Here is a 24,970-nt window from a genome sequence, read left to right as displayed (position 1 = left end):
TGTAATATATATATATATACCGTTTTTATATTGCTTTCAGATACTGTATATGTGTATACAGTATATATATAAATGGTAGTATATGCCCTTAAAAGTCTCTCTCTTCTGCCCCTTCCCTCCCACTCTACTCCCCTCACCCTTACAGGTCACCATTATTGTTGGTTTCTTTATTTCCTTCCAACGTTTCTATAAAACGAAAACACGTGTGAAAACATCTTAATTTTCTTTCTTAGACAGAAGTAAGCCTAGTATATATACAGTTCTGTGCCCTGTGTGGTCATGTCATTATCTGGAGGTCTTTTCTATATCAGTGTAGAGAGCAGCCTCATTATTTTTTACAGCCATGTAGTATTCTAATATAGTGTCCACATAAAAAAATTAATAGACTTTTTTTAGAGAAATTTTAAGTTTATAGAAAAATTGATTGGAAAGTACAGAGAGTTCCCACATACCCCCTCTCCCCCTGCACACAGTTTCTGCAATTATTTATATCTTGTATTAATTAGTGCGGTACATTTGTTACAACTGATGAACTAATATTGAGATACCATTATGATTAACTAAAGTCCACAGTTTACATTAGGGTTCTCTCTTTGTGTTTACATGCTATGGGTCTTGACACAGGTGTGATGTGTCCATAATTACTGTATTTTACAGAATAATTTCACTGCCCTGAAAGGTCCTCTGTGCTCCCCCTTTTCATCCCTTTCTTCCCCCAGCCCCTGGCAACCTCTGACCTTTTTACTGTCTCCGTAGTTTTGCCTTTTCTAGAATGTCATATAGTTGGAATCATACTGTATGTAGCTGAAATAGAAGAATCCACAGTTCTCCTCGTGTGTTTGGAAAACCCATTTCTTCATCCTGTGCGTCTCCTTTACTCCTCACACAAAGCCCTTCACTGCTGGCCACCAAATATGTGGAGGATTTCCCCCACACCAAGCAGTTCTCTGCCAGCTGGGTGTCCTACAGTTTAGCTCAGTTCTGACACTGTCTACCTGGAGATAACGTCAGATCCCACAGGTTAAGGGCTCGCAGCGCTGCCCCATCACACACACACTGCAGGCGCCAGCCGCAAGCCCAGGTAATCCCCTGTGCTCTGACCAGCCGGCTATAGGTCAGGACCTCCAATGACCCCTTCCTCAGGTTTGATTATTTTGCTAGCGCAGCTCACAGAACTCAGGGAAACACTTACTTCTGCTTACCAGTTCATCAAAGGATATGATAAAGGACACGGATGAAGAGGTACATAGGGCGAGGTCTGGGAGGGTCCTGAGCGCAGGAGCTTCTGTCCCTGTGGAGCCGGGGTGCGTCACCCTCCCGGCGTGGATGTGTTCGCCAGCCTGGAAGCTCCCCAAACCCCGGTACTAGTGTTGGGATTTTATGGAGGCTTCTCACGTAGGCATGATCACTTATTAACTCCACTTCCAGCCCCTCTCCCCTCTGGAGGATCGGGGGTGGGGCTGAAAATTCCAAGCTTCTAATCCTGGCTTGGACTTTCTGGCTACCAGCCCCCGTCCCGGAGCCATCCAGGGTCACCTCGGTGGAACAAAAGATGTTCCTGGTGCTCTTATCACTTAGGAATTTACAAGGGTTCGGAGCTCTGTGCCAGGAACAGAGGCCAACATACATTTTCTGTTAGCTCACAGTAGCCTTTTCAGATCGGCTTCTTTCACTTAGCAACAGGCTTTTTTTTTTTTTTTTTTTTTTTCTGGCTTCGTTGGATCTTCGTTGCTGTGCGCAGGCTTTCTCTAGTTGCGGCGAGTGGGGGGCTACTCTTTGTTGCGGTGCGTGGGCTTCTCATTGCAGTGGCTTCTCTTGTTGCGGAGCCTGGGCTTCAGTAGTTGTGGCACGTGGGCTCAGTAGTTGTGGCTTGCGGGCTCTAGAGCGCAGGCTCAGTAGTTGTGGCGCACGGGCTTAGTTGCTCCGAGGCATGTGGGATCTTCCCGGACCAGGGATCAAACCCGCGTCCCCTGCATTGGCAGGCGGATTCTTAACCACTGTGCCACCAGGGAAGTCCTAGCAATAGGCTTTTAAGGTTCCTCCGTGTCTTTTCATATCTTGGTAATTCATTTGCTGTTTCACCTATATAGTATTTTCATTTTCAGCTGTATAGTATTCTACCGTGTAGATGGACCATCTCTGTAGCCCCCTAACGGTGGACGCTTGGGTGGATTTCCAAGCTTTTGCTGGTACTAGCAACACTCCCACTACTGCCCTGAACCCCAGGAATGGGTATTTAGGCCAAAGGGTAAATGGATTTGTAATTCTGTGCCCTCCCTGGGGGTGTGTTACCTCTATACTGTTTGACTATTTGGAAAAATGTATTTATGTATTAATTGTATATTAAAACAAAAGCAAGTATAAAAATTGTTCTTTTTGCTGTGGGAAGTAGCACAGTGGAGTATAGAGAGCCCAGCCAGGTGAGACAGACCCACTGAAGGAGCTGTCTCTCCTCCTTGCCAGCCGTGTGATCTTGGGCAACGCTGGTCTCAGTTTCCCGCTCCGTGTAATGGATTGAAAATAACTGCCTTACAGGATCTCTCAGGAGAGCTTCTGAACATAAAGGGCTTTGGACAGTGCCTGGAATGCAGCTGGGACCCCACACAGGGAATATTTCCCATGTCTTTACATCCAAACTGGGGAATGTTTTGGACCCATTAAGTAAATGAGATCGGCTCCGTCTGCGGATGTGGAAGGACGTCCTGATTGTACTGTGGAGCAAAAGTGAAAGCAAGGAAGCGGATACAGCATGCTAACTTGTGTGTCCTGAACAAATGATTAATAACAATAACAATAATAATCCCCGCTGCAGTGAGAGGAAAGCAACAAAGCCCATGGAAAAAACACAGAATTAGAAAAATGAGTGTTTCTTTCAAAGATATAAATCAACGTTTAATCAACAAACATTGCTCACTAGCTAGACTTTGAAGGCTAAGAAAATGCCTCAAGACAAATACTTTATTTCCACTCAACTCAATATCCTCAAGTTCCAAAGAGAAAAAAGACTAGCTTTTTCCTGTTCCTTTATTCCACACACAGTCCCTTTTAGTGATTTAGTTGTTTCAACTACCTTTGAAACAGTTAATTACGTGTCAAAAAAACCCCAGTGCCTAATAGGAAAATGAATGGCGATTGTGAAGTCGGGTTAGTTGTGGTAAAAGATTCAGCAGTCAGGGTCCGGAGCTTTTTCCTTTTGAAGGTGCGCTACATGAAAAACCTTCAAAGCTCCATTTTTCTTGGTAGTGGGAGCTGACTGCTTCGTGAGGTTGTCTTCCTGTGGTTGGGAAAAGAAATGGTATTTTTGGTTTTTCTCTCTCTCAAACCTGGCCAAACTCTCTGTGTCCCAACCTCCCTCCCAGAAGAGCTAACATTTCTTAAATAGACTTCTAAGCGCCAGGCATGGCACTTAGCGTGGACTTGTTTAATTGTCAGCTTAATTGTCAATTGTCCCCCACTTTACAGATGAGGAAACCGAGGCCCAGAGAGATGAAAACCATTGGCCCAGGGTAACTCAGGTGGGAAGTGGGGCCTGAACCTAACTGGTCAGGCTCCCAACCTCTGGCCCTTAGCCAGAAAAGATGTGTTAAGATGCACCCACCAAGCAAGGGTTACCGCCAGGGGACATTTTGGGGGAGGTTGAGAACATTCATACATTAGAGTTTGGAATTCTTGGAGTCAGCAAATGAAATTAATCTAAAACATGACCCTCCCTTCCCCTGACCCGAATGTCTCTCACCCCAGCCCCGAGGAGGCCGGGCGGTACCTGGAGACATACAAGGCTTACGAGCAGAAGCCGGCGGACCTCCTGATGGAAAAGCTGGAGCAGGACTTCGTCTCCCGGGTGAGGCCACCTCACCTCCCTGCCTGGGCCTCCCCCCAGCCTCTCCTTGGGGGTCTGAGCTGCAGTTCTGATCTCGAGTCATACCTCTCCCTCCCCGACCCCACCCTCAGCTTCCAGTACCTTCTCCTGCCCAGACAGCAGCTAGAGGGGTCTTCCTAAGCACAAACCTGATCCTGCCCTCTCCTGATCAAAACACCCCCGTGGCTCCCCAGTGCCTTCACCATGCTCTCCAAGGCCTTGCCTGTTTGACCCGGCAGCCCCGTCTGCCCCCTGCCCCCGCATTCTGTCGCTTCTCTGTGCCTGTTCCCTCTGCCTTGATTAGCTGCCTAATCCCATCTTTGCCCCATCTCAGCTCCAATGCTTCCTTCTCCAGGAAGTCCTCCCGGATCCCCAGGCCAGGTCAAGGGCCCCCCGCTGGGCTCCCTCAGTCCCAGCCCTATCTGGGTCACCATGTCTGGAATTGATTTGTCTCCCGAACTGGACTGGGAGCCCCAGGAGGGCAGGGCTGGGCTGTCTCGATCCCTGCTGTGTCCCCAGCACCACTGAACACTCAGTGAGTGCTCAGGGATTATTTGCTGAATGAATTGTTGAATCTGGGCTCCAATGATAGAGTAATGGAGGATGTCCACAGCCACCCCTGAGGTGGGTACTATGAGGACCCCCATTTGCCTGCAAACAAGAGGCCCAGAGAGGTCAGTTCCCTTGCCCACGGTGTCACAGGGAGTAAGCAGCGGGGCCTGGTTTTGAACTGGGGTCCAACTTCAGAGCCTACGGTCTGCCCCTGGGGCAGAACCAACTCAAGATAAATGGTGTTTATCTTCGAATCACATGGCCAACACCCTCTCAGCTAGTTGGGAATCACTCTGAGATGACCTTTATTTATTTATTTTTTTAATTAATTAATTATTTATTTTTGGCTGTGTTGAGTCTTTGTTGCTGCGCACGGGCTTTCTCTAGTTGCGGCGAGCAGGGGCTACTCTTTGTTGTGGTGCGTGGGCTTCTCATTGCGGTGGCTTCTCTTATTGCAGAGCACGGGCTCTAGTTGAGCAGGCTCAGTAGTTGTGGCTCGCAGGCTCTAGAGCACAGGCTCAGTAGTTGTGGCGCACGGGCTTAGTTGCTCCATGGCATGTGGGATCTTCCCGGACCAGGGCTCGAACCCATGTCCCCTGCCTTGGCAGGCAGATTCTTTTTTTTTTTTTTTTTAAATTAATTAATTAATTAATTTATTTATTTTTGGCTGTGTTGGGTCTTCGTTTCTGTGCTGTGGCGAGCGGGGGCCACTCTTCATCGCGGTGCGCGAGCCTCTCACTGTCACAGCCTCTCCCGTTGCGGAGCACAGGCTCCAGACGCACAGGCTCAGTAGTTGTGGCTCACGGGCTTAGTTGCTCCGCGGCATGTGGGATCTTCCCAAACCAGGGCTCAAACCCGTGTCCCTTGCATTGGCAGGCAGACTCTCAACCACTGCGCCACCAGGGAAGCCCCGGCAGGCAGATTCTTAACCTCTGTGCCACCAGGGAAGTCCCTGAGATGACCTTTTAATCATCAGAACACATAATCAAAAAACATGCCCCAAAAGCATTTACTGAGCTCCTCCCGCATGCAGGGCAGTCTGGGGACACAGCAGTGACCCAGTGCCGCCCTCACAGACTCAGTCTTGTTCTCCTTTATTCCAATCCACCTCTGCCCCCTCTTCCCTTCCAGGTGACTGAATGTCTGACCACCGTGAAGTCAGTCAACAAAACGGACAGTCAGACCCTCCTGACTACTTTTGGGGTAAGGAACAATTCCCTTGTGCCGACTGGCATTTCTACCCCCTTTGCTTTTTGAGGAAGCCCCCTGCGTACTCCCTTCTACCTCCCTGTCCCCTCCCCCATCCTTCCTGCCTCCCCTGCCCTCCTGCAGGATATCAGTTCCTTCCAGGAATATTTTACACCTCTGATCAGCTGGGGCAGGGGAGAGTTTTGTGTTCACCTCCCCTGATCATTCGCTCCTACCTTCCTCAGTCTCTGGAACAGCTTATAGCTGCATCGCGGGAAGATCTGGCCTTGTGCCCAGGCCTGGGGCCCCAGAAGGTAAGAGCCCTGGGAATGGGCTTGAGGGGTTGGGGGCAGGAGGGAGCCCCAAATAAATGGGACCTCAGACCCCAAAGTTCTGAGGTTTCAGAAGGCCCATAGTGCCTCTCCTACAGATGGGGAAAACCGAGGCCCAGAGAGGGTGTGGACCAGCCCAACCTCACACAGCCAGTCTGCAATAGAATCCAGATCAGGCTACTTCTCTCCTAGCCCCCCGAGTCCCCTCCAAGCTAGGAGAAAAAGAACCAAAATCCCACTCTGATGTATCAAACAAATGGCTCATTTAATGACCGCTTCCTTTTCTTTCTCCCTCCCCTTCAGGCTCGAAGGTTGTTTGATGTCTTACACGAGCCCTTCTTGAAAGTGCCCCGATGACCTCTGCTGCCAAGGAGGCCCTTGGTGTAACAATAAAGCACTTTCCTGGTCCAGGCTCAGGCTGGTGTGGTCAGTGGGAGTGGGGGTCTTCTCTGCTCTCGCCTTCTGATGGCCCAGGTGGCCACCTTCAGCTTGTCTGAGTTGCAGTCATCAGTTTCCCTGGCGGAGACTTACACGGGATCCTGCTGAGGCTTCTTCTTCCTCTTCCTCTCCTGTCCCGTGGGAGCCACCTCCCCAGACTCGGGATTCAGCAGCAGCTCTGGCATCTCCTCCTGGGATGCTGTCTCTGGCACCTGGCTTTCCTGGCCCCGCTTTTTCTTCTTCTTGGTGGATGCCGGATCGGCCCCGGCCTCAGACTGCCCCTCATCTGGCAGCTCGGGCTCCATCATCTCACCTTGTGGGTTAATCATCTCAGTCCCTGGCTCTGTCGCTTTGTGCCCTCTTTCTTTCTTCTTCTTCTTCTTCTTGGTGGATGCTAGAGCTGCCTGAGGCTCAGGCTCCATCACCTCTTCCTGTGGCTCCACCACCTCTGTCCCTGGCTCCATCATTGCATTTTGTCGTTTTTCTTTCTTCCTTCTCTTTTTGGGGGATGCCAGAACTGCCTCAGCCTGCGGCTCCACTTCATGTGGTAGCTCAGGCTCCATCATCTCCCCTGGGAGCTCCAGAGGTTTCATCTCTGGCTCTATAACCTCAGTCCCTGGCTCCGTCATCACTTTGTACCCCTTTTCTTTTTTCTTCTTCTTCGAGGACAGCAGTGGGATGGCTTCCTCCTGTGGCTCCATCTTCACCTGCAGCTGAGGCTCAACTATCGTCCCCTCTACCAGCTCCATCCCATCTGTCCCCTTCTGCTTCTTCCTCTTCTTGCTGGGGGATAGGACTGTCTCTTCCAGAGGCTCACTTTTAACCATGAGTTCCAGCTCCACTGTCTTTTCTTCTGACTCCAGCACCCCCATTTCTGGCTTGACCATTTCTACCTCTTTGGGCTTCTTTTTCCTCTTCTTGGTGGTGGCTGGGGACAGCGCTCCCAGAGGCTCCAACATCTCAGCAGCAGGCTCTGTTGCCAGTGGCTCTGTCACCTCCAGGTCTTTCAGCTGCTGCTTTTTTTTCTTCTTCCCCACATCCACCTCTGAGGACCCCAAAGCTGTGCCCACCTCCGGGGCCCCAGGCTCATTCACTGCCTCCTGAGGAACTGAGGCCTCTGGCACATGCCTCTTCTTTTTCCTCTTCCCGGAGGCCAGTGACTTCAACGCCAAGACTGACCCAGGCCCTGTGACTGGTGGGCTGCCTCCAAAGGCACAGAACCGAGGCTTCAGGCCAGGGGGGATCTGTGGCGGGGGATTTGCTGGAATGGGCTGCAGCAGGGTCCCTGTTAGGGATTCCTGGGGACCCTCCAAGATCCTCAGGCTGCCCTGTAGCGCCGGGGCACAGGTGAGTCCCCCTCCCGCCTCCGCTGAGGGGGCCAGCAGGGTTGCTCCTCCTCCAGCCTGAGGGCCACTGCTGCTGAGGACCCGGTAGCGGTGCCGCTTGCCTGCCAACTTGCCCTTCAAGATCTGGGAGCCAGAAAGAGGCACGAGTCGCCCATTGAGGCTGAAGGGAGAAAGGGGGAGGGCAGAAACTTGGTCAGATTCTTTTGGTGAGACGGGACAGCAGCTGAGAAGCAGCATTTCTGGGTTCCCCAGGAAAGCCCCTCTAAATTTCCCCCAGGTTCAGCCACGGGGGTGAGGAGTATTCCTGCTAAGTGGCATGGGACCACTCACCAGTCTGGGGCGAAGTCTACAGGGGCCTGGATAAGCCACAGTTCTGTGTCTGGGCCGGTCAACGCCTCCAAAGAGAAACGAGTGTGCTCTGAGGCTGGGGGAGTCGCAGTAAAGTTGGGGGGACAAGAAAACCGAGCAGCACCTGCAGAAGGGGAAACGGGAGTCTGCTGACACTTAACTGCTGGTCCAATCCTCCAGGGAGCCTATTGGTCCATTGGTCCCAACTTCCTGAGGGTCCCAATCCTCTTACCGCGACTTTCCTCTCTCCCGTCTGTCCACCAGAGGCGCACCTATATCCGCCGACCCAACCCTTGTTCTCTCCAAGGCTGTTCCCGCCACCCCCCACCAAGATATCCTCTCTCTATCTTAATTCCCCGCCCCCCCGCCCGCCATCCCCCGGGGGATACACTCTAGGCTGATCCTGCCTCCGAGGATGTCCCTTTTTCCGTCCGAACGCTCCAGGGTACCCCTTTTTCTCCTCCCGCCAGACAACTCTCTGCACCCTGTCGGCCCGCCGTGAAGCAACTCACCGCCGGACTGGGTCCCCGCCATCCCGGGACCCACGCCTCAGACCTAGCAGCCAGAGCCACTAGGCCCCGCCGCCGACCACATGGAACCAAAGGGGTGGGGCCTCATCTGGGAGCGTCCATGTGGCACCAGGGCGCGGGAGGTGTCGCTCGGAGCCCCCTCGCTGTGTGAGCACAAGTGGGGGAAATTTCCACTTGTGCACAGCAGACAACCGAGAAAGCCATCTTTTACGCAAAGTCTACTCCCAAAAGAAGCCGACTCGCCTGTTTGGCGGGAGTTAGAGCCTCACCAGGTTCCGGCGGGTATCCCCACAGTCTCAGACATGATTTGCTCCAACGTTGCCTTAAAGGGGCAGCCACATTCACAGGACCAACCCTTAAAGAGACAGGAAGATCGATTGGACTGAAATTCTTAAAGAGGCAGGTAAGAGTCTAGGTCGGCAGGACTGTGCTTTCAGTGTTACAATCCCTTCTAGGGAGGCCCAGATGCCTCAGAAGTTCAGAACTTGAGTGAGAGAGGTGGGAAAATGGAGGAATGGGGGTAATTCCTTCCGAGGGCGTTAACTACCAGCCAGGGGCGGGGCTCTGGGCTCCAGGGGAGCGGGAAATATAGGGGGAGGAGCCTGTGGATCCCGAGGCGGAGCCTCTGGACTCCCGAGCTGGACACGCGTGGGACGGTGCGGACTAAGGGGCGGGGCTGTGGCCCAAAAGACGGGTAGATGCCCTTGAGGATTTAGTCTTGTGCGTTAGGGGGACATTTCCAAAGGCTCTGAGGAAAGGAGAGAGAGTAGAAGTCCTGACCAGCGCCCCTTCCCTGCCCCGGGGTGCGTGTAAGCAGCGGCACGTGAACGCAGATTTGGGGGACACGCCCACGCCCCTTCGCACGGGGACCGCACAGCGTAGGGCGACGGGCGGAGCCGCGGGACGGTGGCTAGACAGGGTGATCCGACTGCATTCCTGACCGGTGTGTCAGCGCTGATTCCCGCCCCCTTGCCGAGATTTCGGATCCTACTTTAGAACTGGGGCGCCCACCTTCTCAGTGAGCCAGCGGCTGCTCAGAGAGGAGGAGGGTCAGGGGAAGAGGACGTGTTGCCTCCTCCGGGGATCGCCAGACAGTTCCCGCGCGTGGGCGAGACACCCGGGCCCTGCCCCTGCGGGCTCCGGGACTACAATTCCCAGAGGACGCGAGGCTGGGAGGTGCCCGACGTCGGTCGTGGAAGCTGCTGGGAATCGTAGTCCCAGCCTCCAACTTTGGGAGCCGTTGGTGGGAAATTCTGTAAAGATCCCAACCACCCTTTTTAACCGACGGAGAGATTGAGGCTCAGAGACCCGAGGGGATACTGATTTTAGCGAGGCCCTCTTCTCGCCTTGGGGGCGGGATTTGTGAGTCTCCCCCAGCCTCTATATCCTTCTACCTCTTTGGTGGCGTCCAAATCTTCTTTCAAGAAGGGGGAAACTGAGCCTGGAGGAGTGGGGCAGGGACCCAGGAGTTCGTCTCCTGCACCCACAGCAAGGTAAGAGTCTGGATTCTATTTACCATTTACGTAGCCAGGTCACCCTTGGCCTTTCGACCTCGCCCTTCCTGTCTGTGAAATGGACTTTGGGTCAATCCAAATGGGAACATACCCGTCTACGTCCTGCCCCTACGGGACTACAAGTCCCAAGGTGCTCGAGGCGACCCCGGCTCCCCCTCCCCTCCGGGACCCGCCTCCCTCCGGTACGAGTCACGTCGTCTAACCTGTTCCCGGCGCCTGCCCCGCCCCGTCCTCCGCTCCCCGCAGCCGGAGCCGGAGCCGGAGGAGGACCCCCGGTGCCAAGATCTGCCCCGGATCCGTGAGTTACAACCCCCGCCCCGGGGTTCAGCGGCCCCGGTGGAGCCCGACCCTCGCGTTCCTGGGAGGGTCGGGAGGAGACTCGGACGCCAGGTCCCAGGGTGGAATTGGGGGACTCCAGGAACGTTAGAAAGCTAGAACTTGGATGCCTGATTTACTGGGCAGAAGGAAAAGGGGCTCGGATGCCTGAGTTCTTGGAATGGAGGGCTCGGACGCCTTGGTCCTGAGGAGACGTTCGGAGACGTTCGGAAACGTCGGGACGTTTCAGTCACTAGAAATGGGGGCTCTCGGAAGCCTGAGTCCTTGAGTAGAACTGGGGTATTGGATCTCTTGGGGAGAAATGGGAGACTCGGACTGCTGGGGCTCTGGAATGGGCGGCCATCCCTACCACCCTTCAACTGCCTTCTCGACCGAGCCTTTAGGTCTCCGAGCAGAATTAGGGGTGGGGTGGGGATAGTGGAACCCGGGTTCCTGAAATGAAGCAGAACAAACACCCAGGGTCCCTCTGGAGGCTGTGTCCCGCCGTTCCCCCCACTTTCTGGCTCTGGGGTGGGGGCCAACGTGGCAGGAGGGAAGTAGGACAGGTCTCCAACCTCCCCTGTGCCGCTGCGCGATCCGCAACATGTCATTAACCGGGGCGTCAGACCTGCCTAAGCAGAGGAGGGACCTCCGCCCCAGGGCGCCCCCTGGCGGGGGCGGGGAACCTCCTATTGTCCCATAAAGGTGGGAGATATCTGGGATTTGCAAAGGGCATTCTAGAATCCAGGGCAGAATTCCAGAAGGTGTGGTTGGATTCTGGGGGGCTTGCATGGCGGGCACAATACAGCCATTACACAGAGAGGACGGAGGTAAACTGAGGCTTAGAGGTCACACTGGCAGCAGAGTTGGGGGTCAGGATTTGCCCTCCCCCTTCCTCAGCCGCTCTCTGGGCGTCGGGATACCATCCACTCCCACCGGATTTTCTGACTCACTTCTCTCCTAGGGCTCCTGGCCCTGATCCTGAGGTGAAAAATGTCACCTCCACTCCCATCTGTCTGACCTGAGGTAGTGTGGGAGATAAGGGAGGATAGAGGCTAATTCTGGAGGTGTGTGTCTGCCCTTGAAGCTGGGGGAGGGCAGGGCTTGGCACCTCCCTCCGCCCGACTCCCCCTTCTCTCCATCCCCATGAGTCACGTGAATGGATTAAACAAGGGGTGGGGCAGGGGGTTCTGATGAAAGAGGGAAGAACTTCCTAATGTCTGGGCTTGAAGGGCATTTGGTGATAGCCTGAGATGAAATAAAAAATAATAACCGTGGCTGCCAAGACAGAGCTCACAGAGTGCCAGGCTCAGGGCTGGCAGGTAATGGATGGTTCCCATTGTCTACAGAAGTCTCCGGCAACTGCCCAAAGGTCTCACTTCCATTGAGGTTTGCTGAGCCCAGCCCAGGGAATGACTTCTTTCTAGTCCAATGGGAAAACTGAGGCTGGAGTGCGGGCACAACGCACACCCTAGGCTTTTGCCACCTTCTGTCTGGAATCTTCCAGGGATTCCTATGCCCTGGAATGGGCCAGAACTGGAGATGGCTAGAACTCAGGAAAGCAGGGGAGAATTTAGCATTCTGAGATCCAAGGGCTGAAGTCAAGATTCCAGGGGTTAAAGCTCGGGGCTTTTAGAATCTCAGAAAGATTTGAAAGGGCTGTTTTGGAGGAAAAAAATTACTTTGGTTTTGAGCCCTCAGTCTGTTCCAGGCCTGGGAATTAGGAATCTTATACTTGTGAACTTTATTTTGTACCCTTCCCTGTTCTAAACTCTATACATAAATTATGTCGTTCAAACCTCACACTTCTTTGAGGTGAAGGTATTAATTCCCCCATTATACACACAAGGAAACTGAGGCACAGAGACGCGAAATAACTAGCCGAAGGTAGAGATTTAAAGAGGGGGAAGGCCCTAGCTCATTCCACAGACGTCCACAGAGGGGGGAAACCAAGTCCCAGACAGGGTGGGGCCTCTCCCAACGTCTGTCTATGCGGACGGAGCTGGAGGATTCCAATCTGGGTATTCCCAAACCAGCCTGGCGCTCTGACCCGGTTCCTAGTCAGGATGATTCCTCCAGGAACCCCCCACCCCTGATTTTTAACCCCAAAGAACCGGGCTGGGGTGCAGAAGATGCCGGGGAAGGAGACCTAAGGGCGGAGGAGAGGGGAGCCCGGCGGAGAGGACGTGGAGGTGGAGGACAGGGGCCTGGAGGAGAGGCGCGGCCCTCGCCACCCTTGCCCCCCGCCGGGCCCCCGCTCCCCTGCCGCGGGAGATGCGGCACCTGCCCGGGCCCGCCGCGCATTCCCCTGCTCTGAGCTCAGGAGCTGTCTGTCCGCCCCGCTGCGGTCGGGCCGTGACCTGGAGCGTCCCCTGGCGGCCCTGACGCCCTTTTCGCCCGCCTCAGACCCGGGACGGGCCCACGCCCAGCCTTGGCATTTCCTTAGACCCAGAGGTTGTAAGGGTCTTAGAATTTGGGGATCATGAAATCCCCCAAAGAACCATTCGCTACCAGAATGCTGGCCCTGGAGGTAGCATAGATTGTTCATTTTTATATTTTAATGAGCACAGAGGGTTTCCTGTGTATCTCTGAGATTCTAAAAGGCGCAAGTTTTGATTCCTATAGTCTCTCCTTCCCCTGCCCCGCGCCCGGCATGCGGGGTCTTACCTGGACCAGGGATCGAACCCTGTGCCCCCTGCAGTGAGAGCTCAGAGTCTTAACCACTGCACCACCAGGGAAGTCCCCTATAGTCTCTACTTTTTGAGGCCTCAATTCTCAGAGCCTTAATTCCTCTTGCACCTTCTGGCCAGTTGGAGCCTCACAACTGTCCTCTGAGGTAGACTGCTATTTATCCTCATTTTACAGATCAGGAAACTGAGGCAGTCTTGTCAGGTGGGACAATGGTGCCACCAGATTTGAACCCTCCTTAATTGTACTTTTAGCAACTCCGCTATACCAGACATTCACCTAGACTTTTAGGACTTCGGAATCCTGGGATAGATAGAACTCAGTGCAGGAAGACAGAGAAATCTAGGCTAGCCAACGTGGAGAATTCTAGAATGTTCCAAAGATAGAATCTTGGACTGAGAACTTTCAAACAATAGACTCTCAAGCTGAGGGTTTTAGCCTCTATAGAAATTTAATTACAACCTCAAGGTCCTTATAATTTCAGAATCTAGGCCTCTGAGAGATTGAGGAGGCCTCTCAGAATAGCTGATTTGCCTCCTCCTTTCACAGTTGGGGAAACTGAGGCTCAAGGAGTGGAGGGGACTCTTAGCCCACACAATCCTACCACACCCAAATGAGCCACCAGCCCCAACAGGTTCTGTTCCGAGGCTTCCCAGACTGAGGCCAGAATCAGCATGCCCCAGCCTGCCCTGCTGCCCACGCCTGCACCCCAAGTCAAAGCTAAGTGGTCGGTTGGTGCAGTGGGGAGGTGGCAGAGCTTGCGGGCGTGGCGGCTACCATGGAGATGGGGATGGTGCTGGCCTGACTAGTTCCTGGTGGCCTGGCTCCTTCCCACTGGGTTGGCGACCACAGTGGCCCAGCCACCCCTGGCCAACTCCCTGTTCTTCCTGTTGACGCTGGGTCCGTGTGAACATGCTGAGTCTCCTCTGGGTGGGGACTCTGGGGAGAGAGAGCTGAGTGGTCCCCGTCCTCTGGAGCCCCTCCAGACTGACGGAGATGCCCCAGAATAACAAGTTAGGTCCAGGTGTGAAATCTAGTATGCTGACTTCTTGCAGGGTGACCTGGAACAAATGTTTCTGAGCCCCACTTTCTTTTTTGCTATGGAGGTTTTGATCATGGGATAAGGTATTAGCTGTAAAGCACTTGGCACAATTCTAGGGGGCAGTGTTCTCTCAATAAATGGTTGTTTTATTTCATTATACCCTCGAGTAACTAGCAAAGGTCCTGGCACATAGTAGGCAGCACCATCATTATTTTTAAAAAGATCCCCAGCATCTAGCACAGTGTCTCTTGGTCCCTAGTAGGCATTCAGTAATTGATAGTTATTATTATTGCATCCTTTGTTCACTATAATGTCTGTCACATAGTAGGTGGTTAATGGATAATTGTTGAAGGAATGATCACGTCTTATTAGGGCTGAGGTAGAGAGATGGACCAGGAGCCACAGAAAGAGAGTGAGTTGTCCTGAGCCTTCCTGGAGGGCTTTGCAGGAGTTGGCATTTCCCAGCAGGGAAAGTGGTGGGTCATAGCGCTTCCAGTGGAAGGAAGTAGGAGAGTAAAGGCACCGTCCCGCTCCTCAAGGCCCCAGGTTCCCTGTGGGTGGGCTCTGAGCAGGCTCTCCCCCGCCCCGCCTCCCCAAATGCAGGCGCCCCGCTGCGGCCAGCCGGCACCATGGACAGCGAGGCGTTCCAGAGCTCGCAGAACCTTCTGGACCTGAACTTACAGTGTGAGCTGGGGTAGGGGGCGGGGCGGGGCGGGGCCCTCGGGGCGGGGCGGGGATAAGGCGGGGCCCTGCCCAGAAATCCGGGTCCTCACTACTACTCCCGGCCGCCCAGCTCTAGCCATGAAGCACATGGACCTGAAGCAGGTGGAGCTGGACACGGCGGCGGCCAAGGTGGACGAACTGACCAAGCAGTTGGAGTCGCTGTGGTCAGACTCGCCGGCGGCGCCTCTTGGCTCGCAGGCCAGAGCGCCGGCTAGGGTGAGCCTGCTTGCCCTGGTCCCCACCCGGGCCTCCAAAGTCAGGTTCTTTCCTCCAGTAGTTCAGGCAAGCCTGTCCCATGGGGCTGTGCAGGCTGTGGGCTATTTAAAGGCACTTGTGGGATTAGTGGAAGTGGGGATCAGTGAAAGTGGACGTGACCTACCAACCCTCTACTATTGTCTCCTTTGACCCCTCAATGTCCCGACCTCCCTACAGCTGTCCCGGTACAGCCTCAGCCCTGTCCCCGAGCCCTTGGGCAGCCGCGGGTCCCCCTGGAAGGCAACCACCGACGGCGCAGACACCTCGTTCAGACGCTCCGAGAGCGCCCCGGCTCAGCTCCCCTACAGCTCGCTGTCCCCTAAGGGCCGGCCGTCGTCACCGCGCACCCAGCTCTACCTGCAGCCGGATGCCTACGGCAGCCCGGACCGCGCGCCCTCGCCCCGGCCCCGCGCCTTCGATGGAGCAGGCAGCCCCCTCGGCCGTGCGCCTTCCCCTCGCCCCGGCCCGCTCCGACAGCAGGGTCCCCCCACGCCCTTTGACTTCTTGGGCCGTGTCCGCTCTCCCCGTGTCAGCCCCCTGGCCGAAGGGCCCCAGGCCTTCTTTCCCGAGCGCGGGCCCTCGCCTCGAGCCCCGACCGCAGCCTACGATGCGCCGACTGCCTTTGGGAGCCCCCTGCTGGGCCCTGGCGTCAGCGCCTTCGCCCCACCTCTGCGCGCGCAAGGTGAACCAGGGGGCCGAACTTGGCGGGTGGGAGTGGCGCAAGGTCCGGGACCAGCTTCGGCCCCCCCCCGCCCCCCCCCCCCGCCACATCCTCATGGGCAACCTCTCTCCAGAAGACCTAACGCTTCGGCGGCGGTCCCCCAAAGCCTGGAACGAGTCTGACCTGGACGTGGCGTACGAGAAGAAGTCCTCGCAGACAGCGAGCTATGAACGTGAGTGGTGCGAGGCCAAAGGAGTGGGGGACCCGGAGAGGCCTCCCCAGACCCTAATGATTCCCGCCTCACAGGACCCGATGTCTTCGCGCGGCCTGCTTCACCAGGCCTGCAGCTGTTACCCTGGAGAGAGAGCAGCCTGGATGGGCTGGGGGCCACCAGGAAGGTGAGGGGCCGGAGGGGGCTGGTGGGCAAAGGTGGAGTCAGGGCTAGTCTTCCCCTCCTGGCTGCTCCCGCAGTTTCCGTACCCTTCCCCAGGGTCTTCCTTTATCCTGGATTTCCATCCCCTCCCTGACCCTCTTTCCTTTCCCTTCCTCCGTCTTCCCTCCCCTCCTTCTCTCCCTTCTCACCTTTTGCCTTTACCTCCCTCCTCCTTTCCTCCACTCCCTTATCATTCACTCCCTTATGCCTATCTTCCTCCCACCTGAGCCCCTTCTATCTTCCTTCCTTCCCTCTTTCTCCCCCAGGACAACTTAACCAGCGCCACTCTGCCCCGCAATTACAAGGTCTTCCCTCTGGCCAACGACAGGCGTTCTGATGTGGACAGCTACCGCCGATCGCTGGGCTCCGCGGGGTCATCAGGCACTTTGCCCCGAAGCTGGCAGCCTGTCAGCCGCATCCCCATGCCTCCTTCCAGCCCCCAGCCCCGAAGTGCCCCCCGCCAGCGCCCCATCCCCCTCAGCATGATATTCAAGCTGCAGAATGCCTTTTGGGAGCACGGAGCCAGCAGGGCCATGCTCCCTGGCTCCCCTATCTTCTCTCGAGCTCCCCCGCCTAAGCTGCTTCTCCAGCCCCAGCTGCCTCCACAGTCCCAGCCACAACTACAGCTTCAAGCCCTTGCCCCAGTCCCCCAACCCCCTCAAGAGACTTGGTCCCCTGTGAGTGAAGGTGAGTCAGCAATGGGGGTTCTGGAGGGATGGGTGAAGGGAGGACAGATGGCTGGGGACCAAACCAGCTTGGGGTCCCATCACAACCAAACACCTGTTTCCAGACATTGTCCCTGCAGAGAGCAAGGCCAGATGAGCTTGGGGATTTGCTCAGGAACTAGGGATAGCACAGTGCTTAAGCATGGACCCTGGAGTCAGACTGGCTGGCTCCACGCTGTGTGACCTTTGGCAAGTCAGTTAACCTCTCTGGACCTCAGTTTCCTTAAGTGTAAAAGGTGAATAGTGATAGAACCTACCTTATTGGGGTATGGTACTAGATTATTTAATCCATATAAAGTCCTTAAAATAGGGCCTGATGTATAGTAAGCCCTCAGTAGCTATCATATTAATCTTATAATTATTAGTAGTTTTTGGTGTGAGACCAGCGCAGGGCCTGGATTTAAGCAGAGTGGGTTTTGATCCTCTCTCTACCATTGACATGCTGTGTAACTGAGGATAAATTAATTAACCCATCTGAGCTTACATTTTCTCATCTGTGAAGAGAGATTAATAACATTTACTTCATAGATTACGATGGACAGTCAATGAAATCATGTATAAAATGATCATTGTATATTTCTACCTGCTTTAGAAGCTCTGATAGAGAGCCAAGAAACAGAGAGAAGAGACCAACAAGTACCAAGATTCTAGTCCCAGCAATTTTCTTTCTTTCTTTCTATATTTATTTTTGGCTGCCTCGGGTCTTCCTTGCTGCACGCGGGCTTTCTCTAATGACAGCAAGCAGGGGCGATGTGCGGGCTTCTCATTGCGGTGGCTTCGCTTATTCTGAGCCCGGGCTCCAGTAGTTGTGGCGCATGGGCTCAGTAGTTGCGGCGGACAGGCTTAGTTGCTCCGCGGCATGTGGGATCTTCTCGGACCAGCGATTGAACCCGTGTCCCCTGCATTGGCAGGCATATTCTTAACCACTGTGCCACCAGGGACGTCCTCAGCAACTTTCTGCCTGAGATGTTAGGAGAGGAAATTCTTACAATCTTAGAAAGTCAAGTTTATCATAATGGTAGGAGCAGAGATTCTGGAGTCAGATAGGACTGAGTTCAAATCCCAGCTGTGTGGCTTTAGGCAACTGACTTGCCTTCTCTGAGACTCAGTTTCCCTTTCTGTAATAATGAGATGTTAGCCATATCAACGTCACAAGGTAGTGGTGAGAATTCAACGATAGGCATGTAAAGCACGAGGCACATGCTAAGTGCTTGTTAAATGGGGGATGTCATAATTGTCTACTATTCACAACCCAGGGAAAGTGTAGCCCAGAGAAAGCCAGGAACTGCCCTGAGGTCACACAGCAAATCAGGCATTTGTTGCAAGTCCTGGAAGTTGTGGGGAGGGAGTCTCTCGGGTCTCTTGGGACCACTCCTTTGATGGGGCTCTTGCTCCTTGTAGGCCTCCCCAAACCTCCCACTGAGCTGGAGCCTGAGCTGGAGCTGGAGGGGCTGCTGACATCAGGGCTGGAGGCTGGTGATGCAGATGAAGACGCTGTAACTCGGCCCCTTAGTCCCACACGGCTGCAGCCAGCGCTGCCACCCGAGGCACAGTCAGTGCCCGAGCTGGAGGAGGTGGCACGGGTGCTGGCAGAAATTCCACGGCCCCTCAAACGCAGGGGCTCCATGGAGCAGAGCCCTATTGTAGCCCTGCCCCCCACCCACAAGAAGCAGTACCAGCAGATCATCAACCGCCTCTTCCATCGTCACAGTGGGCCTGGGGGGCCCGAGCCTGAGCTGTGTCCCATCGCTGAGGGACCTGAGGCCAGGGCAGGGCCCCCTGCTCCAGCCCCACCAGCTCCCATACCACCCCTAGCCCTTCTCCAGAGCAGCCCACCAGAGCAGCCACAGAGCATGGTAAGTAATATAGGAGAAAACTGGGGTATATTACTTAGCATATGGAAGCATCCCTTCCCTTTTAGGACAGAACCTGGAAATTGTACACATCACATCTGGCACATTCCACTGGGCAGGAATCCAGCTGCAAGGGAAGCTGGGAAATGTAGTTTTAAATCTAAGTGTACCTGTGCTCAGAAGAAAGGGAGAACATATATGCAGGGGCATTCAGAAGTCTTGGCCACATAGAGATTTTCTCTGCTCTTCTCCAGTAACCTGTCCCCCCAGGGCTTCCCTTCAGGAATCTTAGAGTCTTCCAACCTGGAACTGACTTCGTCTTGGCATGACAGAGGGTTTATTCTGGGGTCTGAAAAGCCTGCCTGAATCAAGGCAGTCACCATTTCTCTCCCTAGTTGCCACAGCCTCTCATGTCCGCCTTCTCTGGGGAGCTGCTCTCTCCTCTTACACCTCAGCAAGCCTGTGCCATGGCTAGAAATGGCCCACCCAGCCCTGACTCAAAATGACCTCTCAGTTCAAGTCTATGGTGTCCTCTGACTCTAGTCAGAGCTTCTTCCATTCAGATTTTCAAGAACAAGTCTCTGATCTCTGAGGCTGTGGGTGTCGTGGTTAAGTGCACCAGCGGCAGAGCTAGGCTGCCTGGGTTCAAATCCCAGCTCCACAGCACTTATCGGCTGTGCAACCTTGGGCCAGACACATAGTCTCTCTGTGCCTCAGTTTCCTCATCTGTAGAATGGGGATGAAAATAAGCATAGGGTTGCTGTGAGGATTTAATACATTAATATAGTGCTTAGAATAGTGCCTGGCACTTAACTATTAACTATTATTATTGTTATCATTTGACCAGGGGCTGGTCTCCTGCTGATCTTGGTCTGGTTTCTGCATCGTGGCTTGGAGGGGGTGGGGTGTAGTCACATGGAACAATCCTGATTGCTCAATGTGGGTAGACAGATGGAGGAGAACAATTCCCAGAGAAGACGTGGGGGCCAGGTGGACCCCAAATGCCTATTCCCAGGCCCTTCTGAGAGTGGAGCCAAGAAATGTTGAGGCTCAGGATCTTGAAATCAAGAATGGAAGAATGACAATGTCTTGAAATGGTCAAGTTGCCTCATTGTAGAATCACAAAGTTCTGGCCACAGAGAAACCTGAACACTCACAGAATTCAATAATTAAATCCTGGCATCACAAACTCAGAAGAGTGAAATTTCAGAATTCCAGAACACTGAAGGTTTGCACAGGATCTTAGAATTAAAAAGTTAGTAACACAAACCCTGGTTATTACTGATTCTTGAAGTCCCCAGAACTGAAAATTAAAGACTCGTCCTTTGAATCTTAAATCATAGATTAGTGCACTAATATGTTATAATACAGAATTTTATTTAAGTGAACATTTTCCACTAGAAAGAAACACACAAACATAGTAACTAGGAAGAAATAGATAAAAGTAGAATAAAGAGGCCCAAATAACAGCATTCAGAGAGAACTACGATTAACATTTTGAGTATGTCCTTCCAATCTTTTGGAATGAAATTCTCACCATGAAATATTCAAGTTCTCAATCATAGAATCTTGGGAATGCAACGTCCTGGGTCCTCAGCAATTTGAAATGGCACAACTTAGCATTTCTGCACTCACACATATTGGAAACTTAGCATCAGAGAATTTTTAAATGAGTGGCTTGTGGGATCTTCAAATTCCAGAATCTTGAAATCATTGACATCGAAGACCAGAATCACAAATGCTATATGCAGAATAAATGAATTTTGTAGGATACTTGAGAATCAAAAATAAGAAGGCACAAGGAATAATATGATAAATATTCTAATTCCAAACATCTGAAATTAACACTTGGTAACATCTTGTCATGTGTGCTTCCTAGCATTTTTTTTTTTTTAATATATAAAAGAGAGGAAACTATGGATTGAATATCTGGCTTCCACAATCATCAACCTCATGGTCTCCCAGCTTCCTCTCAGGTCTCAGGGCCCAAGATTCCAAAATCACCAGATTCCCTGAATGTTGCAGGCAACCAGAGGCTGTAGAACTGAGGGACCCTCCTTCCCATGGCCCTCTGGACTCAGGCTATGTACGTTCCTGGGTTCCAGTCTCAGCCCTGTCTAGTTGGATGAACTGGAGTGGCCGCCTGGTCCCTGAGCCTCTGTTTCCCCGCTCTGAGGAATGGGTATATTAGCAATCCCCGCCAAGCCGCTGAAGCCCCCGGTCCTGTCCCCCAGGAGATGCGCTCCGTGCTGCGGAAGGCCGGCTCCCCGCGCAAGGTCCGTCGCGCGCGCCTCAGCCCGCTCGTGCTGCTGCTGGACGCCGCGCTGACCGGGGAGCTGGACGTGGTGCAGCAGGCGGTGAAGGAGGTGAGTACTGCCGGACAGAAGGGCGGGTGGGGTGGGGGCGGCAGACGCTGGATAGCAGCCGCGGGACTGAGCCTCCCCGTCCCCCGGCCCGTCCAGATGAACGACCCGAGCCAGCCCAACGAGGAGGGCATCACCGCCCTGCATAACGCCATCTGCGGCGCCAACTACCCCATCGTGGACTTCCTCATCGCGGCGGGTGCCAACGTCAACTCCCCCGACAGCCACGGCTGGTGAGTCCTGACCTCGCGCGGCCGGCGTGGGGCGGGGAAGGCGCTGCGGGCCCCAGCGCGGCCTCTCACGCCTGCATCCCACGCCTAGGACACCGTTGCACTGCGCGGCGTCGTGCAACGACACGGCCATCTGCATGGCGCTGGTGCAGCACGGTGCGGCAATCTTCGCCACCACGCTCAGTGACGGCGCCACCGCCATCGAGAAGTGCGACCCCTACCGCGAGGGTTACACCGACTGTGCCACTTACCTGGCAGGTGCGAGGCAGGGCTGGGGCCCCTCGGTGGGCGGGCTGGGCCACCTCTGGGGGAGGGCGTCGCGGGGACTGGGACGCCCAGCTGGTAGATGTTGGGCGGGGGAAGGCGGCAGACTGCGGCTCCTGAGAGAGGACGCGGGGGGCTGTACCAACCTTGTGGCAGCATCACCGAGGAGGGGCCGGCGGGATGGACCAACTGCAGGGGTGGGGCACTGGGCCTCCCACCTGGCAGGTGCAAGAAGGGTGTGTGGGCGCAGCAGACTGTGCCACCTTCGAGGGAGAGGGGGACAGGGGAACTGTGCCACGCAAGCTGGACACCTGTAGGGAGAAGAGAAGGTGTGGAGACTGCGCCGCTTTATCTGCTTTCTCGTCCACGGGGGTGGGGAGTTGGACGTTCCAACTATACCATCTACCTGGCCTAGAGCTGGGCACATGGGCTGTGCTACCTGTGGGCAATACAGCACCACACAGGTGAGAGGTGAGCAGGCCATGGCTTCTGGGGAGGAGCTTGGGGACTCTTCCACTCCTAGTGAGACACGAGGCTGTACCATATATCTCCGGGGCGGGGGGGGGGGGGCACATCACTTAAACAGGTGATGGGAGGAACTAGGTAGGCCATATCCTGGGGAAGTGCCTAGGGTCTGTAGCGCTCACCTGGAGGGGCCAACTCTATCATAAGGCGGGGTTGGCGACCTCAGGGAGTTGGGGTAAGGCAGGTTGTAGGACCTGGGGGTGGGACAATGTATTTGAGAGGTGAGCCTGGAGGGACTACACGACAGCCTGCTGTGCTGTGGCGGAAAGTGGGTGGGAGCCATGGGGCTGTAACACCTGCCTTAGTGGTGAGCAGCGGCAGGCCAGGACTGGACCGCTGGGGCGGGAAGTAGACCATCCACTGAAGCTTTGGGAAGGGGGATTGTGACCACCTTTGTCACAGGTAGATGAAGCCTATGAGATAAGAAGATTGTGCCTCCTACCTGCCTGGACTTGGAGAGTTCTGTGAGGATGAAGTAGAGATTGAACAGCACACTTGCGGGTGGAGGGGTGGTGGAGAGGAGGGGAAACTGGAACACCGTGGACTGAACCATTAAAGAGGGGGGAGCATGGTGGACTGTACCATCTGGAAAGGGGGCTAAATCCTTGATGGGATTAAAGGGGGGTTCGGGTGGCCTATACTATCTGGAAAATTATTACATCCTCTCTGAGACTTTATCTTTTGGGGAGGGGCGCAGTGTGCACTGCACCATCTGGAAAGGGGGAGTTGGGACCACTTTGTGGGGAGGAGTAGGGCTGAACCATCTGAAGGAGGGGTTGAGTCATCTATGGAGACTGTACCACTTAAGGGGGATGGGGTGCAGACGACTGTACTTCTAGGAGTGATACAGGGACTTAATCAGATATAAGTGGAAATGGGGACCACTGACCCTGCCTCGGGGGTTGGTGGCCCGGCTTGATGCACGCCAGTGTTTTAGAGACTGTCAGTCCTGGCAGCTGACTCCAGCTCAGGCCCCCCTCTCCAGACAGGGGTACACAACTTTTCAAGTGGCTCATTCCCCAAGGTGAGGCTGGCGCCAAATCTCAGGGTCTGTCCCTGTCCCCAGCGTGTCGTATCCCTGAGTGTTCCCGGCCCCCCTGAACCGGGCGCTGACGATCCCTGCGGTTTCGTGTTTCAGACGTGGAGCAGAGCATGGGGCTGATGTACAACGGGGTGGTGTACGCTCTCTGGGATTACAGCGCTGAGTTTGGAGACGAGCTGTCCTTCCGCGATGGCGAGTCGGTCACCGTGCTGCGGAGGGATGGGCCAGAGGAGACGGACTGGTGGTGGGCCGCGCTGCACGGCCAGGAGGGCTACGTGCCCCGTAACTACTTCGGGGTGAGCGCAGAAGCGATATTGTGAGGAAAGGGGTGATCCCACGGGAAAAAGGGCAAGAGAGACAGTGCATGACATTGGGGAGGAGGGGAGGTCAGAAGAGTCCATTATCGGTTGTGGGGAGGTGAGGATGAGCCCATTATAATAACGGGGGAGGTAAGGGAGAGCCCCTTTTAGTTAGGGGAGGAAGAGCCGCTCACTGGTGGTACTTCGTGGGGTACTCACCAGTACTGCTTTCCTAGTTATTTGATTGGTTCGTGCTCAATCAAATATTTTTATTATTCCTAATTATATTCATGGGGAGGTAAAGAAGAATGTATTCTAGCCAAGGGGAGTCATGAAGAATCCCATCTTGGTGATGGGGGCAGTTAAAGAATTGGGTATTACAGGCATGGAAGCTTTTGTTACACTGCATTGGGCAGGGTGAGGAAGAATCCATTAATAAAATCGCGGTAGAACTGAGGGAGATACTACTAGGTTAGCGGAGGAGACCAGGAAAATCCCATTATATTCCTGGGAGAGAAGACGATTCCTTTAATTGGGGAGTAGGTGGAGGTGGGTCCCAACCAGACAGCCATGGTGGTAGGGAGAGGCGGGCGTCTTTTTTATGGCCGTATGGGAGACTCGGAAATACTCCATTTCATCAAGCCTGCTGCTGATCGGAAGGCTCCAGCTGGTGCTTGCAGCTGACAGGGGATTCTGGTGTGGTTTGGGAGATACTGAGAGAGTCGATTAGGAAGGGATGGGAGGATGGAGACAGTCCACGTGTTTGGGGGTGGATCAGGTGACTGTATTAAGTTTGGGGTGGAATGAAGGGGTGGGAGCTCCTGGTGTCTGAGGAGCCTGTCTTCCCCCAGCTCTTCCCCAGGGTGAAGCCTCAGAAGAATAAGGTCTAGCTGGAGAGAAGGACTTTTCGAAGGGATACAGGGGAAAGCAGCAGCTGCCTTCATTCCAGAACTCCTCCTCCCTTACTGCTGCATCTCTCTGCGCCCCCAAATCCTTGCAGGGGCAAGGTCCTTGCCAACACCTCTCTGCTTCCCTGGAAGCCCTGGGAAGAAGGAGAACCCCAGCTTTAAATTTAGAAAACTGCCTTAGCTGTGGGAGGTCGTGGTGGGGCTGGGAATCATTGGGAGCAAGAGAGACCCCCCCAATTGCCAAGTCACATCCTGTCCAAAGTGCCTCGTGCTCCTACTGCCCACCCCCCCCGCCCCCCAAAAGCAAGGCAACCCACCATCCCAGCGGAGCCTGGAGTGGGTCACCGCCACTGGATTTTCCCAGGAGTCACCTCTGCCACTATCTCTACCAACAGCCTTCAGGGGCCAGGTGAGGCATATTAGTCTCTATCAGCATCCCTGCCCCCTCTCTCCCCAGTCAAGTGCCTTTACACAGTGCCAGTTTTATAACAAAATGGGGACGTTCTTCATTATAAATAAAGGTAGTTTGCACAGAAA

General features: G+C 54.3%; 3 protein-coding genes across 14 annotated transcripts in view; 2 read left to right on the top strand and 1 right to left on the bottom strand.

Moving 5' to 3' along the window:
* The window catches only part of ERCC1 (ERCC excision repair 1, endonuclease non-catalytic subunit), a 21,168-nt gene extending 14,824 nt beyond the window's left edge, over window positions 1-6,344 (top strand). For all 4 annotated transcript variants that reach the window (XM_082369739.1, XM_082369738.1, XM_082369737.1 and 1 more), the window contains 4 exons: window positions 3,742-3,841; window positions 5,543-5,614; window positions 5,845-5,913; window positions 6,235-6,344. In XM_082369739.1, the coding sequence (XP_082225865.1) occupies window positions 3,742-3,841; window positions 5,543-5,614; window positions 5,845-5,913; window positions 6,235-6,288 (295 nt within the window). In that variant the 3' untranslated portion in view covers window positions 6,289-6,344. The remainder of the gene's footprint in view (window positions 1-3,741; window positions 3,842-5,542; window positions 5,615-5,844; window positions 5,914-6,234) is intronic.
* Window positions 6,173-23,310, bottom strand: POLR1G (RNA polymerase I subunit G). 5 transcript variants are annotated; one of them, XM_082369719.1, is made up of 5 exons: window positions 22,307-23,310; window positions 21,647-21,970; window positions 8,863-8,948; window positions 8,046-8,187; window positions 6,173-7,875 (listed from the first exon to the last, which is right to left on the bottom strand). In XM_082369719.1, exons 1-5 carry the CDS (start codon window positions 22,465-22,467, stop codon window positions 6,459-6,461), a joined length of 2,130 nt encoding a protein of 709 aa, XP_082225845.1. In that variant the 5' UTR covers window positions 22,468-23,310; the 3' UTR covers window positions 6,173-6,458. The 5 variants fall into 5 exon arrangements, with proteins under 5 accessions (XP_082225845.1, XP_082225846.1, XP_082225844.1 ...); XM_082369720.1 differs by lacking the exon at window positions 22,307-23,310 and having other exon boundaries at window positions 21,647-21,775; window positions 21,878-22,184; XM_082369718.1 differs by lacking the exon at window positions 22,307-23,310 and having other exon boundaries at window positions 21,647-22,185.
* PPP1R13L (protein phosphatase 1 regulatory subunit 13 like) lies at window positions 8,955-24,970 on the top strand. 5 transcript variants are annotated; one of them, XM_082369711.1, is made up of 14 exons: window positions 9,341-10,086; window positions 13,660-13,837; window positions 14,756-14,836; window positions 14,946-15,091; window positions 15,308-15,812; window positions 15,925-16,023; window positions 16,098-16,189; window positions 16,491-16,911; window positions 18,351-18,805; window positions 21,037-21,168; window positions 21,265-21,398; window positions 21,487-21,653; window positions 23,323-23,522; window positions 24,377-24,970. In XM_082369711.1, the coding sequence occupies exons 3-14, from the start codon at window positions 14,782-14,784 to the stop codon at window positions 24,413-24,415; spliced, it is 2,445 nt and encodes an 814-aa protein (XP_082225837.1). In that variant the 5' UTR covers window positions 9,341-10,086; window positions 13,660-13,837; window positions 14,756-14,781; the 3' UTR covers window positions 24,416-24,970. The 5 variants fall into 5 exon arrangements, with proteins under 5 accessions (XP_082225838.1, XP_082225837.1, XP_082225835.1 ...); XM_082369710.1 differs by lacking the exon at window positions 9,341-10,086 and adding an exon at window positions 10,296-10,405; XM_082369712.1 differs by lacking the exons at window positions 9,341-10,086; window positions 13,660-13,837 and adding an exon at window positions 8,955-8,996.

This window comes from Balaenoptera borealis (assembly GCF_965194805.1).
Source record: "Balaenoptera borealis genome assembly, chromosome: 19".
Classification (NCBI taxonomy): Eukaryota; Metazoa; Chordata; class Mammalia; order Artiodactyla; family Balaenopteridae; genus Balaenoptera; species Balaenoptera borealis.
This window is presented reverse-complemented; position numbering and strand designations above follow the sequence as displayed.